General features: G+C 41.6%; 1 protein-coding gene across 1 annotated transcript in view; it reads left to right on the top strand.

Moving 5' to 3' along the window:
- The first annotated feature begins 37 nt into the window (after nucleotides 1–37).
- The window catches only part of ARL3 (ADP ribosylation factor like GTPase 3), a 36,282-nt gene continuing 19,554 nt past the window's right edge, over nucleotides 38–16,765 (top strand). The window contains exons 1-3 of the mRNA XM_059169074.1: nucleotides 38–292; nucleotides 6,645–6,788; nucleotides 12,813–12,929. Of these exons, the coding sequence (XP_059025057.1) occupies nucleotides 290–292; nucleotides 6,645–6,788; nucleotides 12,813–12,929 (264 nt within the window). The 5' untranslated portion in view covers nucleotides 38–289. The remainder of the gene's footprint in view (nucleotides 293–6,644; nucleotides 6,789–12,812; nucleotides 12,930–16,765) is intronic.

Below are 16,765 nucleotides of genomic sequence, written 5' to 3' on the forward strand. Positions count from 1 at the left end.
CTGGGCGGCGCCCACTAGCCACGTGGGCGAGCTTTAACCATTCGCTGGGTCTCCACCAGCCGGCAGCCGGCTCCAGTCGTTCCAGCAGCCCGCCTGCGCGTGGGCGGGCACTTTGGCGCGCTTGCGCACTTCGGGAAAAGCGGAGCTGGACCCCGCCCCGTACGGCAGCTTTGCTCCTCCGCTGAGCGTGCGAGGGACGTCGGGGGCGGTGCCGCAGCAGTTGCCCCTGGTAACCGGGAGGCAGGAGGAGGAGGAGGAGGAGGAGGAGGAGGAGGGACTCGGCGGGAGGATGGTGAGTGTGGGGGCCCGGGCCCCTCTGGAGATGGCCGGTCACCCCCCTCCCGTCCTCAGGCCCAGGGCGGGGCACTGCGCTTGAAGCCACGGAGGGAATGGGACGGCACTCAGCCTGCTGTCTGGGTTCTGGATTGGTTTCGGGGGGCAGCGGGGAGCCCGGAAGGTGGGCCCTTGGAAGGAGACCTGGGCCTGGGGAGGAAGGCGGGGCTTGCAGCCGGTCCGAAACTAGGGAAAGGGGCTGGAAGGTTGCGTGGCTATCCCGGTACAGAGCTGGGGCTCCATCATTACTAGGGACTGGGGCGAGGGCGGATCCGAGTAGCTGCGGAAAGCAGCCTCCGCATGCAGGCTTAGATCGTCCTAGGGAATCGGCCTTCCCGTACCGCTGGAAAGTGGGTCCACCGGGGTCCCGCCAGAAGCGGGGAGAAGGGTCAGGGCTACTGTCTTTGGATAATTTGACCAAAGGTGCATGCATGGGAGAGGTGCATGCAGGGGAGATGGCAGCCTAGCTTTCCTCTTCCTCGAGATGTGCCTGCCTCTGGGGGGAGGGGTGTAAATCCCAGGACACAAAGAGGTACCGCTTGCACTGGGTGCCTGGTGGATTTTACGCCGTCTTGGTGTCTGCGTGGCAGGCTCACTTCTGCAGCAACGAGTTATTTGCTGAGAGTTCTGTAAAGTCTGGTTGATTGTGATGACCTGTTTTCCCTTCGATACTTAATCCGTATCGAAGGAGGCAGATTTGCTGCCCGGTCCTTAGTATTTGATTTCAAACCTGTTGCAACCTTTTACATATGACCACACCAGAAACAAAGATCTTAATCTCACCTTGGGATCTCCAAACTAAAAAGAATGGGACACTAAAGCTGGAGTGGCTCTCAATTGGGTTTTCTCTGTCAGACTTAAAGCTTCCCCAAATTGTGAATTATGATGTGTGAAACATTTGACTGTTGACACACTGTTTCTTGTTGATTTCTGTGCAGTGTATTGTTGATTTCTGTGCAGGGTATTGACATGGAATTAAGTAGTTTTAGAGCAAGTCAAAGCAAAATTAACTTTGAAACGTTTAGAATAGGTTAGTTGGCTTACCAGCTGCACAGAGCCAGGCACTCAAACTTAGAGTTATTTCCCCACCCTGCGGTCCTTTTTGACTTTAGAAATGCCCAACCTCTATCAATTTATGAAGAAAAGACTAGATGTCCGCAAGGAGGGGGAAAAAAATGCATGCACCTTTGGTCAAATTATCCAGTGAGTAAATTTTGATAGGAAAAAGAATTGATTTTACATTGTCAGATTGTTAAAGAAGTGGAATTATTTGATCTGAAGTTGCCAATCACATTTCACACTTGCTACATTGCAGTTTTATTAACCTCAGGCTAAACAGATTTTTACATGTTTTCTTTTTATTAATCATTTATACATGAGCTGTCCATTTAAAGGCTAAGTTTTTCTCAACAAATGAGTACAAACATAAATATTTACACAGAAAATAACTAGAATTGGAATGAAAAAGGCATGCCAAACCAACAGAGAATGAGATGTCATCATAAATGAGAAACGCATGAGACTTAGCTAGCTTTTCCCAGTTTGTTATCAATTAAGTGGACTGTGTAATTTCATGATTGCTTAATTTATAATTATAGGCCACAATAAATTAACCACTGCTCATGTGTCCAGTGCAAATTAACACTGTAGATAGCAAGTTGACAGTGCGGCAGCACTATTGTATACAACTGTTGTGTTCATTGATCAAGACAGATTTTGTTTTTGTTTTTTGCTTTTTCTTTTTTCCTAAAATGAACAATATGAAATTAGGGCAAATCATTCTGGATTCTTTATCTGGTTTCCCAAATACATCTTTTTTTTTTTTTTTTAATCTCCAAAAGTGTGAGCTATTCTTAGAACTGAAAGTGGAACATAGAATTTAAACCATCAGTGGTGTAATTAAGTGTGTCACATCTGGTGTCCCACCCATCCCTATGATAACTGTACAACTGGAGACTGAGTCCCAGGTTTTTGCTTCTGCTTTTTAAACAACTTCGGCTATGACTAATACATTTTATTTCTTATTGAAAAGCCCAGATGTTTTCTCTGAACTTTTGGTCAGCTATTTTAGCCCTGCCTTTTGATATTAAGTCTTCAGTGAAATACTAAGATAATGGTAATGTTAGTGCATTAAGTCATCACTATTTAACAGATGACTCCTTCATTCAGAAATTATTTATGGAGTACTTTCTACATATATGAACCTAGCGGTAGTTAGCATGTTCAGCATTTGAAGATCGTTCCTAAAATTGTGTTTTGGGGTCAGAAAATGGTCAGTGAAAAATTAAAAAAAAAATACAACTATGGCTTTGAGTGTGTACTATGCACTATGCTTTACATTCCTCATCTCACTTAATCTTCATAGCATTTTTTCCTTAAGATATAAATATTGTTCCTGGTTCCCGTTTTCTAGGTGCCAACGGTTATGCATGTAAGAAAGATGAATTTACGTGTATGAAATTCGAAAACCCATAATGTTTTTGTTTTTGTTTTTGTTTTTTAAGTAATCTCTACCCACAGTGTGGGGCTTGAACTCATGACCCAGAGATCAAGAGTCACTCAGCCCGCCAGGCACCTCCCAGCCCCCAATGTTTGTTTGTTTGTTTGCCCCCAATGTTTTTAATTAGGACTCTGGTGAGGTGGGAGCCCACTCTTCCTGAGGCAATGCCCATGTGTTGCCCCCCTCAGGAAACATTGTATTTATTCAGTAGAGAGATGAGGAGAAAGAACAACCTTGGGTGAGGTTCTCCCTATCAAAACTGTACGAGTTCCTGAAGTTAATAAGGGCTGCCTTAGCAGCATAATTTTTTTGTTAAAGAGGTAAAGATACATGGAAATCAGTTCCATTTAAGCTAGTTATGGGGAGTGCATGTTCTTGACAGTCGGATTACTTAATATTTAAATTCTAACTGCTCCTCAAGGCCACATACACTTTCCATCCACCATCACATTCCTCTCTCACCCTCCACCACCCCAGTTTCTCCTAATGACCTAGTTTGTATCATTTCAGGTCAGGGCACCTTGCCTCTGCCAGTAGTTGAATTGAAGCTGATTTGGGGGCAGGTAAAATATCTGTAGTCAATAGCACATCTATTCATAATTTGCCTGTAGAAAGTTTGTTTAGATTTTTTATGACTGAGTCAGACCACTTCTGTCCACCAGGGTGCAGGTAACTTATATGCACACATGCTGATGATAAACTTTATACAATTAACTAAAGCTCTGATTTCTTAAATCGCCTTTAATGTCAAAGGAGTGCAAATCCTACACAGAAATCATGTCTGGTTTGCTCACTGTTGTACTTGGGGCACATTGTGGATATTTAATGTGAATGAGGGAATGAATGACTGGGTATTTGAACCAAAAATGCACTTTAAAAATTTGTTTCCTTGTATTTATACTGCAAAATTCAGCCTCATAATAAAATTAACTTCTAATGGCTATCTCCCTTCATTTGACATTTAAAATAAAGTATGGACTCTTATGTTTAGAAACATAGACTTACTCTGTTCTCTTTCCTCCAGCCTCTTAAATCAGCTTACTTTGTACCTTTCAGGCAGAACTCTGATATCTATAAATATCCTCTTCCCTATTTAGCAAACCCCGATAATCCTGTGATCCCCTGTCCTCGGTAGTTGGGTTAATATGATGCTGTACTGTATTTGCATCTGTCTTCCCTAGACCATGCTTCACATGCCATTTATCATTTTGATAGAAGAAAATAGTAGCTGAACTTTTCATTTCTCTGTAATTTCACTTAAAGGTAAACCATATGAAGTCATTGTTTCCTGATAAGGAAAATCACTTATTAGAAATGTATAAGTATCATTTTTTTAAAAGATTTTATATATTTATTTGACAGAAATCATAAGCAGGCAGAGAGAGAGAGAGGAAGGGAAGCAGGCTCCCTGCTGAGGAGAGCACCGGATGCGGGCCTCAATGCGGGGCTTGATTATGCATGTAAGAAAGATGAATTTAAGATGTGGGGCTCCATGCGGGGCTCCATCCCAGGACCATGAGATCGTGACCTGAGCCGAAGGCAGAGGCTTTAACCCACTGAGCCACCCAGACGCCCCAATATAAGTATCATTTTTTGATACCTTTAGGTTAATAAAGTCCAGGTATAGCTAGAATGGTTTTCTCTTCTGTGCTTTGCTTCTCTCCTTTTTTTTTTTTTTTTTTAAGATTTTATTTATTTATCAGAGAGAGAGAGGGGGAGAGAATGAGCACCGGTAGACAGAATGGCAGGCAGAGGCAGAGGGAGAAGCAGGCTCCCCACTGAGCAAGGAGCCCAATGCGGGACTCGGTCCCAGGACGCTGGGATCATGACCCGAGCCGAAGGCAGCTGCTTAACCAACTGAGTCACCCAGGCGTCCCTGCTTCTCTCCTTTTAAGATGAATAGAAATTACTTTCTCTTCGTTGTTCAATTTTCAAATATAATGAGTGTATAAAAAGTCTCAGTCTGCAGAAAGCAGTATTTTTATTTACAGATTTGTTTTAAAAGAGGAGACATGTGAGGAAAAACCTAAAACGTTCATTTTGAACCTTGAAAATGTTTTATAGAAACAGCTTTCCTGATTTCTGCACTTGCAGATAATACATGAGAATTTTACCTGTACTGTCGTTTCATGTACTGATGTGATAAATTTTGGTTATTTTATAATTTTATTGGAAGAGGTAATGAGGACATCTAATCAAGAACTCAGGATGAGTAGTACAATGTGTTTCCCTGTTCTAGCCTTTTTATATTACCAGTCCCCTGAGGATCTCAGAATTCTAATTTTAACTGCTCTGAAAGGTGGTATTATAAATGAATGATTGCAATGTAGCTAATAGAAGCCAAGGAGACTTCTCATAAATACGGTTTAAAAAAGGAATGGTGTCAAGAGTATTCAAGGCCAGATAAGATAAAAACAAGAGAAAAATGTCGTGCCAAAAAAAAATAAAAAATTAAAAAAAAGAACTGCCTATCTTTTGGTTTGTTTGAAATCAATCACTCTTGCCTAAATCTTTTGGTATAGAATTTGTCTTTCTGTCTTAAGCTAAATCTTCCATCTTATTGTGGAAAAAAATGAGGCACAGAGAGGTTAATGTAATCCTTTGCAAGTCGGTGCAAATACGGAATACTGGGAGTGGTAAACAAAGAATCTCTGAGGCAGAAAGGAATTCTTAATAATTATGCGTATTTGCATATCATTGTCCAAAGACTCAGTTGTTGAGAATTATTTCACAGAATGGTTATTTGATCTTAGTGAACAGGCTGGTTTGAATTATTGCCTGGTGCAATAACAATAAAAAAATATAACCATTTTATATAATTCTAAGACTCAGCTTGAAGGAATTTCTGCTTGGGCTGGGAGATTAGATTATATGCCCTTTAAACTCTGGAATTCTTTGATTCTTGTTGTAACTCATTGGAACAAGACTGTCAGCTGCAAGACAGAACAAATAACTATCTTACACGATTTTTCTTATGTTTGTAGCTAAAAAGCAAAGTGGTTTATTTCTAGCCATTAAAAAATAATAAAAACAAGAAACAAATATTGTATTAAATTACTAGTCAAAAATACCCTGGTTAAATTGTGATTGTTTTTATTCTTCATGACTGACTTTGGCAATGTTCTAACCTCTCTGTTGTAGCAGATTCTTCATCTGAAAAACATAATTTATACCATGCATTGGGCTTTTTTTAGATCATGATAGAGTATTTTTAATGCTGAAATCTTAAATGTAAACTGAAATAAAGTGAAACAATTTTTTAAAACTTTTTTTGTATTTTGTGTGTGTATGTGTGTAGCACTGTAAAATCTTGCACTTACTTGGGTGATAACTGTATTAAATTCAACAGTTATTATCTAATGTCCGTCTAATAAGTGCCAGGCATGGTGAGAGACCAAAGCTATAACTTCAGTCTAGGAGTGAATATACCGTAGGAGAAAAATACAAGAATCAATTACCTATAGTCTGATAGGATGTGTGCTCTACTCTAAGTGTGTATGAAAGGCTTTAGGAATATGAATTGTAGTTCACACTCCCAGAAGATTGGGGGTGACTGCTAAACTAGATTAATAGGAGGAACAGGAATAAGCCATGCTATTTATTGAGTTGCTAAATTTGCTGAAGTACTTCTGCCAAAACTTAGGAGGAGGAAGCAAATGGAATAAATGACATTGAGCAGGAAAGTAATACTGTGAGCTCTCCACAACCAAGAACCTTTTTCAAGGAGATATTCTCAAGAAGATAATCTGGTATCTACTAATGTCAAAGTCAGTGCCCCAAAAGTAATCTCTCTTCTTCACGGTTGTTTAAGGGCTTGCTCTCAATTTTGCGCAAATTGAAAAGTGCACCAGACCAGGAGGTGAGGATCCTTCTCCTGGGCTTGGATAATGCTGGCAAGACCACTCTTCTGAAGCAGCTTGCATCTGAAGACATTAGCCACATTACACCTACACAGGTAAGCGCTGCCCTGGCCCCAGGTGCTTATGTGACATATGGAAAGTGATCATAGCAATATGGAAGGCAAAATGGGAAATACAGTTTTGTCCACCCTCAAGTTTTGCTACTGAGAAAAGTCTATACAATTTAAAAATCATCTAAGATTTCAAAAAGAAATCAAGAGATTCCGTAGCTATGAGGTACTTAGAGTAGTCAAATTCATAGAGACAGAGGTAGAAAAGGGGGCTGGAGACAGAGGGGATTGGAGAGGTTTGTGCTTAATGGGCACAGAGAGTCAGTTGTAAAATGGAAAAGTTTCTGTGGATGGCTGCTGGATGGTTGCTCAACAGTGTAAATGCACTTAGTACTACTGAACGCTACTCTTAAAAATGGTTAAAATGGTAAATTTTATGTTATGTATATTTTACCAATTCTTTTTTTTTTAAGATTTTATTTATTTGACAGTCAGAGATCACAAGTAGGCAGGCGGGGTGGGGGGAGCAGGCTCCCTGCTGAGCAGAGAGCCCGATGTGGGACTCGATCCCAGGACTCTGGGATCATGACCTTAGCTGAAAGCAGAGGCTTTAACCACTGAGCCACCCAGGTACCCCTATTTTACCAATTCTTAAATAAATCATTTAAAATAAGCATGTATAGGGGCGCCTAGGTGGCTCAGCTGGTTAAGCGTCTGGCTTGGGCTCAGATCATGATCCTGGACTCCCAGCATCAAGCCCCTCATCGGGCTCTTGCTCAGCAGGGACTCTGCTTCTCCCTCTGCCCTTCACCCCACTCATGCTGTCTCTCTCTCTCTCTCCCAACTCAAATAAAATTTAAAAAAATAAGCGTATATATATTCAAGACAATTAATTCCCTCAGCTCTAAGTGATTACTTTGAAAAAAAAATAGCTTAATCTTCTCATAATGAAATTAATATGTGCAGAAAATACAGAGAAGGGGCACCTGGGTGGCTCAGTCCGTTAAGCATCTGCCTTTGACTCAGGTCATCATCTCAGAGTCCTGGGATCAAGCCCCACGTTGGGCTCCATGCTCAGTGGGGAGCCTGCTTCTTCCTCTCCCACTGCCCACCCCCATGTCCCTTGCTTGTGTGTACTCGCTCTCTCAAGTAAGTAAATAAAATCTTAAAAAAGAAAATACAGAGAGAATATAAAAGAAAAAACCAGAGTACTATGAGAAAAACTGTTAAAATTTTAGTGTATATTTTTCAGACTTAATAAATACAAATATATATGACTTTTTAATTTAAAAATCACATATATTTTTTAATCCAGTCTCTTGGCTAGGGCTAATCAACAAAACACAAAGGAGAAGGCAACAGTGGTGCTGGCAGTGTGGAAGTTGAAAGACAAATCTAAGTGGAACCAACCCTCCTTCTTTAGACCTCCTTCCCAGTAGGAAAGCCTGAGAAAGCTTGACCTTTGACCAACCTGTCGGGTTTCCTAACTAGAGGACAGCCCGGTTGGTCTTAGTCACTTTAAAGTGTTTGAGCATTAGAGGTTTTAGCAAAAGCAGAGTTTTTTAAAGCATTTTCCACCACTATACTGTGATATGAGTTTGGTGTCAGGTTTGAATGGCTGTGCTGGTGTGTGTACTTCACAGCTTGTGAGTCTTACTGATCTGCAACTTTTTGCAGAAAAGTCATTTCAATTGCTACCAAATGAGCAATTTTACAGCTTCTGAGCAAATTTAATGTATAGCCTAAGGAGGAGCAAATTACAGTAGTCTAGCCTGGAAGGGCTAAAAACACATATTACTGTGTCAGGATTTCTGCCAGAAAAAGAAAAGTCTAGGGTTTTTTCTTTTTAATTGAGTATTAGCAGTAGGCTGTATCTCTTAAGAGTACCAGTAAAATGAGGGCATCCAGCACTGTGAACATGGAAATGAACTCTTAGGTAATGGACTCAAAGTTCCAATTCTAACTTTCAGGCTTTATTTGGTATGTTATAGGTGACCTTGTTATTATATGATGTCAAGTTTTCGTATTTATTCTTTTTTTTAAAAGATTTTATTTATTGGGCACCTGGGTGGCTCAGTGGGTTAAGCCGCTGCCTTCGGCTCAGGTCATGATCTCAGGTCCTGGGATCGAGTCCCGCATCGGGCTCTCTGCTCAGCAGGGAGCCTGCTTCCTCCTCTCTCTGCCTGCCTCTCTAACTACTTGTGATTTCTCTCTGTCAAATAAATAAATAAAATCTTTAAAAAAAAAAAAAAAAAAAAAAGATTTTATTTATTTATTCGACAGAGAGAAAGAGATCACAAGTAGGCAAAGAGGCAGGCATTGATGGGAGGGGGAAGCAGGCTCCCTGCTGAGCAGAGATCCTGATGCAGGGCTCGATCCGAGGACGCTGATATCATGACCTGAACAGAAGGCCCCGGCACCCCTCTTTCTTTTTTTTTTTTAATTTATTTGAGAGACAGCGAGCAAGCATGTGTGCAGACTGGGTGGAGGGAGAGGGCGAGAAGCTCAAACTCCCCACTGAGCACAGAGTCCAATAGGAGGCTGGATCTCATAACCCTGACATCATGACCTGAGCCAAAATCAAGAGTCCAATGCTTAACCATTGACTGAGCCACCCAGGCACCCCTTTTTCTAGTTATTTTTAAGTAGGCTCTACACTCAGTGTGAACCCAACAAGGGGCTTAAACTCATGACCCTGAGGTCAAGACCTGAGCTGAGATCAAGAGATAAATGGCTGCTTAACCAACTGAGCCACTCAGGTGCCCCCATATTTATTCTGTAAAAACAAGCCTTCAGGGTGCCTAGCTGACTCAGTCGGCAAAACATGGGACTCTTGATCTCAGGGTTGTGAGTTTGAGCCCCACATTGGGATCTTTAAAAAAATTTTAGGAAAACAAGCTTTCATTGTGTTTTGTTTTATATTAGAAGAAGTAGGAGCACCTGGGTGCCTCAGTAGGTTAGGTTTCTGCCTTTGGCTCATTGAGCCCCCCATCAGGCTCCGTCCTCAGTGGGGAGTCTGTTCCTCGCTCTCCCTCTCTCTCTGTGTACATATGCCCTCTCTGTCTAGCTCTCGTGCTCCCTCTCTCAAATAAATAAATTAAATCTTAAAAAAAAAATAGATCCTTTTTTTCTATGCATGTATGTGATGGGTATATTTAAAGATTTTATTTTCTTTTTTTTTTTTTTTTTTTTAAAGATTTTATTTATTTATTTGTAAGAGAGAGAGTGAGAGCGAGCACAGGCAGACAGAGTGGCAGGCAGAGTCAGAGGGAGAAGCAGGCTCCCTGCGGAGCAAGGAGCCCGATGTGGGACTCGATCCCAGGACGCTGGGATCATGACCTGAGCCGAAGGCAGCTGCTTAACCAACTGAGCCACCCAGGCGTCCCTTATTTTCTTTTTTAAAGATTTTATTTTACAGAGAGCATGAGCAGACAGAGAGGGAGGGGAAAGAATCTTAAGCAGACTCTGCATTGGGCATGGAGGCCCATGTGGTTGGATCTCAAGCACCTGAGATCATGACCCCAGCCAAAACCAAGAGTCAGATGCCCAGCCAACTGAGCCACCCAGGTGCCCCTAAAAGACTCTATTTTATTTAATCTCTACACCTGACATGGGGCTCAAACTTAAAACCCTGAGATCAAGAGTCGCATGCTCTGACTAACTCAGCCAGGCGCCCCTATGATGGGTATATTTAAAATAAAAAATAAAAATGACAGGTGCCTGGGTAGCTTAGTGTGTTCATAGTCTGCTGGGATCAAGCCCCACTTCCAGCTCCCTGCTCAGTGGGGAGCTTGCTTCTCCCTCTCCTCTTGCCCCTCTCCCTCATGCTCTCCCTCACTCTGCTCTCTCTCTCTCTCAAATAAATAAAATCTTGGGGCGCCTGGGTGGCTCAGTGGGTTAAAGCCTCTGCCTTCGGCTCAGGTCATGATTCCAGAGTCCTGGGATCAAGCCCCGCATTGGGCTCTCTGCTCCGCGGGGAGCCTGCTTCCCCCTGCCCACCTCTGGCTGCCTCTCTGCCTACTTGTGATCTCTGCCTGTCAAATAAATAAATAAATACATCTTTTTAAAAAATAAATGAATAAAATCTTTTCTAAAAAAGTAAAATAGGGGCACTTGGATGACTCAGTAGTCAAGCGTCTGCCTTCAGCTCAGGTCATGATCCTGGGGTCCTGGGATCTAGCCCTGCATCAGGCTCCCTTCTCTGCGGAAAGCCTGTTTTTCCTCTCCCACTCCCCCTGCTTGTGTTTCCTCTCTCACTTGTCTCTCTCTGTCAAGTCAATAAATAAAATCGTAACAAAATAAAAAAGTAAAATAAAAATGACTCATAAAGAATATACCATATTATCATTTTCACTGAATAATATATCCTGAACATCTTTTTACATTGTTAATGTATGTAAATATTTATGTAATACCCATCTCTAAATGCTCGCACCCATTATTACTTCCTTCGAATAATTTCTTAGATTTGTCGGTCTGATGACTTAATAGAATTTTTTTTCTTTTGATGATTTACAGAATTTTTTTGGATGACTGCAAGAATTTTAAGGCAGTTGACACATTTGGTCAAATTCCAGGAGTTACTCTTACTCATCTCCTCCTTCATTCTAGATTTGACATTATTGGCTTTGACATTTAATATTGTAGTTAAGTGTAGAATTTTTAAGCACACAAGAGTGGTTTTGTCAACAAGTCAGAATGAAGCTGCCTTTTACAAAATAAGCTGAAGCCACTTCCCGTTAGAGTTCTTCAACTTCTAATTTGTTCAGTCGTCGGCATCTTACAGGCGCTGGAGTCAGCATCGTCCCCAGGTATTCCCTATAGTCTGTTTATCCTCAGTGGCAATTGGGTGGCAGTGTTCCTGCGCCGTCACACTGTGCCTTATCCTTCTGCACGAGGCGAATAGTACTGGCTGGCTGCCAGATGGGGCAGCCCCAGGCCCACTTCACTCCAGTTATCCTGGATGAAATGTCACTTCTGTGGTAGCAAGCTGTTGATTGGATTTTTCAAGTCCTGATTTCACTATATCCTTCTCAGAAAAAGATTTATTTTTTAATTACGGCTCGTGAAATGCCTTCTCTCCAAACCCCAGAGGTCTTGTTAATTTGTTTCTCTCCACACCAACTCCCAGCTCACAGTTCCACCTGCCCCTGATTTGCTCACCTTCCTCAGAGTTCCACCCTGAATCACTGTCCTGAAAATGAATACTTTCAAGTTCATCAGAAATGCTTATGAAAGAACAGTGGCCAGTGCCTACTTGTTTATTTGCATCACTTCCTATAACTGAGGGCCCCACTTCAGAGTTTGAACATGCTATTCCCGCAGGCCATCCCTTACCTCGTGGGGCTAAGAGCCCAGTTACAAATCGGCTTCTCCCATAGCATCGTGACTTCAGCTCCCTCCTTTTCCTGATTAACCCATACGAAGAAATTTCTTAAAGAATCCTATCTTCCAGATTGTACCTCTTGCTTCTTTTTAAATTTGGAATTTATTTTGTTCTATTGAGTCTTCAGATTCAGCTTCTGTTTTTGTTAGTTAAATGTAATAATCTGTTAGTGTTGATTATCAGAACTATTCTCATTCCAAGTTGTCCTCGGGTGTGTATGTGTGTACACGTGCGTGTGTGTGCCTGTGTGTACACTTATTACAGAAGGTGTCATGTTAGCCATGACATTAATATTGACTCCAAACCCAAATATAGTAAGCATGTAGAAACACATTTCTTTCTTTCCTATCATAACAGACTATTTTCAGTATTACCAGTATCACATTTGGCAGAGTATCTCACAACTAATAAATAACATAGCTGTAAAATATAACTTTGTCAGAACTATGACCTCAGGGATGCCTGAGTGGCTCAGTGGGTTAAACCTCTGCCTTCGGTTCAGGTCATGATCTCAGGGTCCTGAGATCGAGCCCCGCATCAGGCTCTCTACTCAGTGGGAGCCTGCTTCCCACCAACCACCCCCCCACCGCCTACTTGTGATCTGTCAAATAAATAAATAAAATCTTTTAAAAAATTATTATCTCAAAACTTAATAAGGCTTGGTGTTTTTGCTTCTGTTTCAGGGATTTAACATCAAAAGTGTACAATCACAAGGTTTTAAACTGAATGTATGGGACATTGGTGGACAGAGAAAAATCAGACCATACTGGAGAAATTATTTTGAAAATACTGATATTCTCGTAAGTATTCCTTCTGATGTACTAATTCATAGTCTTTTCTACAGTGTGTGAGGAATATTAACACTGTAATGTTCTTTCTTGTCAGTAATTCCACTGCTTAACATGAGTGACTATGAATTTAGGGCTAGCAGGAGACTACAGATTGTGAGAGAGAAACATCTTTGTATAATTTGTATATGAGTTTTGCTTTTGCTAAGTACAGCCTTGTGCCCGCACTCACCTTGACAAAATAAAGTATTAATTACCACAGTGATTTGAACATCAAAAGGGAAATCAGAAGATAGTGCCACTGACTTCACCGTCCCAAGGAAATCAGTAAGAGTATCCCGAAGAGGCAAGCAAGATGGTGGAGGTCCTGGAGATAATGATGCATAAGGAATGGTTGAAAGACAGATGTTCTTCCCAGAAAAGAAACTTGGAACTGTTTTCAGTTGCTTCAAGAGCTATGTTAAGTCAGAGAGTTGTGCCTCGTCATGAATAGTTCTAGAGGACGGAATGAGGCAGTCTGGGGAGTATTAGGTGGCAGAGTTTAACTCAGCATAAGAAGTCTCCTATCATTGTCACTGTCCAGAAGTAGAAGCAGCTGCCCTGTGCATGGGGGACTGATTCTCTGGCTCAGGCAGCATTCGTTCAGGAAGGGCCGAGATCTTAGCTCCCAGCCCACTGTCACTTTCTGGACGACTACTGTTTCGGAATTCTTGGAGATTTCACTTATCCTTGTACTTCATTTCTCCAATACATGAGCCTCTCAGTTCATCCACCCTACCTTATGTACTTTGTGTCATGATCATGGCCTAAAACCAGAGGGTCTCATGAACTTGGGGGGGGGAGGGAAGCACTGCATATTATTTTCATTAAACTCTACTGGAAAGTTTGCATTTACTACAATTCTGCCCACAGACAAGGAACTGCCGTAAAGTCAGCCATATTGGTGCCTTCATTACCAATAGAAACCATCTTGCATTTCAAATAACTTCACTCTCTGCTTTTGCTTCCTATGTGTCTTTCTACTGGATCATTCTATGGGCATGCACATAGCCTGTGGTTTTTCTTGTTTAAAAACAAGAAGCTCTTGCCCTGGCTGGATATCCCATCCAGATACAGTCCTAGTCCTCAGTTTCTTTTTAAAACAAAACTCTGAATTTTATGAGCTCTCTGTCTTCATTTCCTCCTCCTGTTCTCTCTTGAACCGTCCATTCAGACCCACGAAGAATTCCGGATTGCTAAGGTTTTCCATCGTCCTCTTACTTGACTTAGCCATACAGTTAAGGAAGTCAGTGTTGCGGTCATTGACACATTATCTTCCCCTGTTTTCCAGAATACCATTCTTTTTTTTTTTTTAAGATTTTATTTATTTATCAGAGAGAGAGGGAGAGCGAGCGAGCACAGGCAGACAGAATGGCAGACAGAGGCAGAGGGAGAAGCAGGCTCCCTGCCGAGCAAGGAGCCCGAGGTGGGACTCGATCCCAGGACGCTGGGATCATGACCTGAGCCGAAGGCAGCTGCTTAACCAACTGAGCCACCCAGGCGTCCCTCCAGAATACCATTCTATCTTGGATTTTCCTCTTATCTCACTGGCTACTCTTTCTCAGTCTCCATTGCTATTTTCCCCCTTGTGTCCCTCCAGATGTTGGAGTGCTCCAGAGTTCAGGCCCGTGCTTTTCTTCTCTAAGTTGTGGCTTAAGTGACCTCATCCAATTTCAAGGCATTGATTACCACTTAAATGCTGGTGAATCCCACCCCGTTATCTCCAACTGGAAACTCTCCCCTGAACCTCATTTCATATATAGCTAGCTGCCTATTTGACATCTCCATTTCAGCAGCTAGTAAGTCCCGTCATCCTCAGCATGTCCAGAACCAAATTCTTATCTTCATCCACCCTTCGCCAGACCTGCTTCTTCTAACTTCTTCTCAGTAAATGACAGTTGCATTCATCCAAAAGCTTTGGAGTCATCCTTTTCTTCTCGCTCCCCATCTCTGACCTATCAGCCAATCTTGTCAGTTCTACCTTTAGAATAGTTCTAGAATCTGACCACTTCTTTCCCACCCACTGCTACTGTGCGTTGATTTTTGCAGTGTCATCCTGTCTGGTCTCCTTGCTTTTGCCTTTCCTCCCTAACGTCTCTTCTCAGTGCTATATCTATAGTGATCCCATTAACACAGAGTTTTCTCATCTCAGAATAAAGCCAAAGTTCTTACATCGGCCCCCTGCCTTCTGGCTTGTCTTACTTGTCTTCTCATTCCCCTCTTTAACTTGGTGCCAGCCACACTGACCTGCTTGCTGTTCCTACAGCACTGGCCTAGTCCCACCTCAGGGCCTTGGTCATTGCTATTTGCAGTGCTAGGATGCTTTTCCCTTAGATATCCTCATGGCTTATTCCCTCACCTCCTTCAAGGCTCTGCTCACATGTCACTTTACCACTGAGACCTTCTCTGATTACTGTATTTAAAATTGTGACTCCTATCCCTACCCTTCTGGCACTGTCATTTTTCTCTGCTTCTTTTTTCTTTTCTTTGATCAGATCTATTGGTACTCATCACCATCAGAAATGGTTTTTTTTTGTTACCCTCCTCCCCCAGAATGTAATGTCTACAAAGACAGGGACTTTGTTGTCTTTGTTTTGTTTTGTTCCAACTTTTGTATCTCCAGTGCTTGAAAACATGCCAAATGAAATGGACAAAAATGTGTAAGATATACTGTGTTAGAATTTAAAATTTCTGCTCTGAGAAAGACACTATTAAGAAAATTAAGAAATAAGCCAATATTTGAATAAGAGATATTTGCAAATAAGAAAATATTTGCAAAACACACATGGGATAAAGTACTTCTATCTAAAATATACAAAGAGGGGCACCTGGGTAGCTCAGTTGGTTAAGCATCTGATTCTTGATTTTGGCTCAGGTCATGATCTCAAGGTTGTGAGATCAAGCCCGTCAGTCTCCACACTGAACATGGAGCCTAAGATTCTCTCTCCCTCTCCTTTTGCCCCTCTTCCCCTAAAATACACACACAACACATACACCTCTTAAAACTCATAAAAATCAATAGTGAGAAAACAAAAAAAAAAAACAATTAAAAAGGGGACAAAAGACACCTCACCAATGAAGATACACAGATAAGCTTATTTAAAGGTAATCAACATCTTAGGGAACTGAAAAACAATGAAATGCCACTGCATACATACCAGAATGGCTAAAATCCAAAAAACTGATAATATCAAATGCTGACAAGGAGGAAGAGCAACAGGAACCTCTATTCATTGCCCGTGGAAATGCAGAATGGTACAACTACTTTGGAAGACAGTGTGCAGTTTCTTACAAAACTAACTATAATCTTACTAAACTGTGTGATCCAGCAATCACTCTAATCTACCCAATTAGATGAAAACTTATATCCACACAAAATCCTGCGTGAATGCTTATAGCAGCTTTATTCAGAATTATAAAAAATTGGAAGCAACTGAGATGTCTTACAGTAGGCAAATGAATAAACAAACTGTAGTACATCTATATAATAGCATATTATTTCTTGATAAAAAGAAATGAAAAAAAAAATTTTAAGGGGATCTCAAGTCACAAAAAAACATGGAGGAAACTTAAATGCATATTACTAAGTGAAAGTCAGTCTGAAAAAGGCTACATCCTTTCTTTTTCCAACTATAAGCCATTTTTAAAAAGGCAAACTATAGAAATCGGTAAAAATCTCGGGCACCTGGGTGGCTCAGATGGTTAAGCCTCTGCTTTTGGCTCTGGTCATGATCCCAAGGTCTTGGGATCAAGTCCTGCATGGGGCTCCCTGCTCAGCAGGGGGTCTGCTTCTCCCTCCCCCTCTGCTC

The sequence above is a fragment of the Mustela lutreola genome, chromosome 4, assembly GCF_030435805.1.
Source record: "Mustela lutreola isolate mMusLut2 chromosome 4, mMusLut2.pri, whole genome shotgun sequence".
NCBI classification, from domain to species: Eukaryota; Metazoa; Chordata; class Mammalia; order Carnivora; family Mustelidae; genus Mustela; species Mustela lutreola.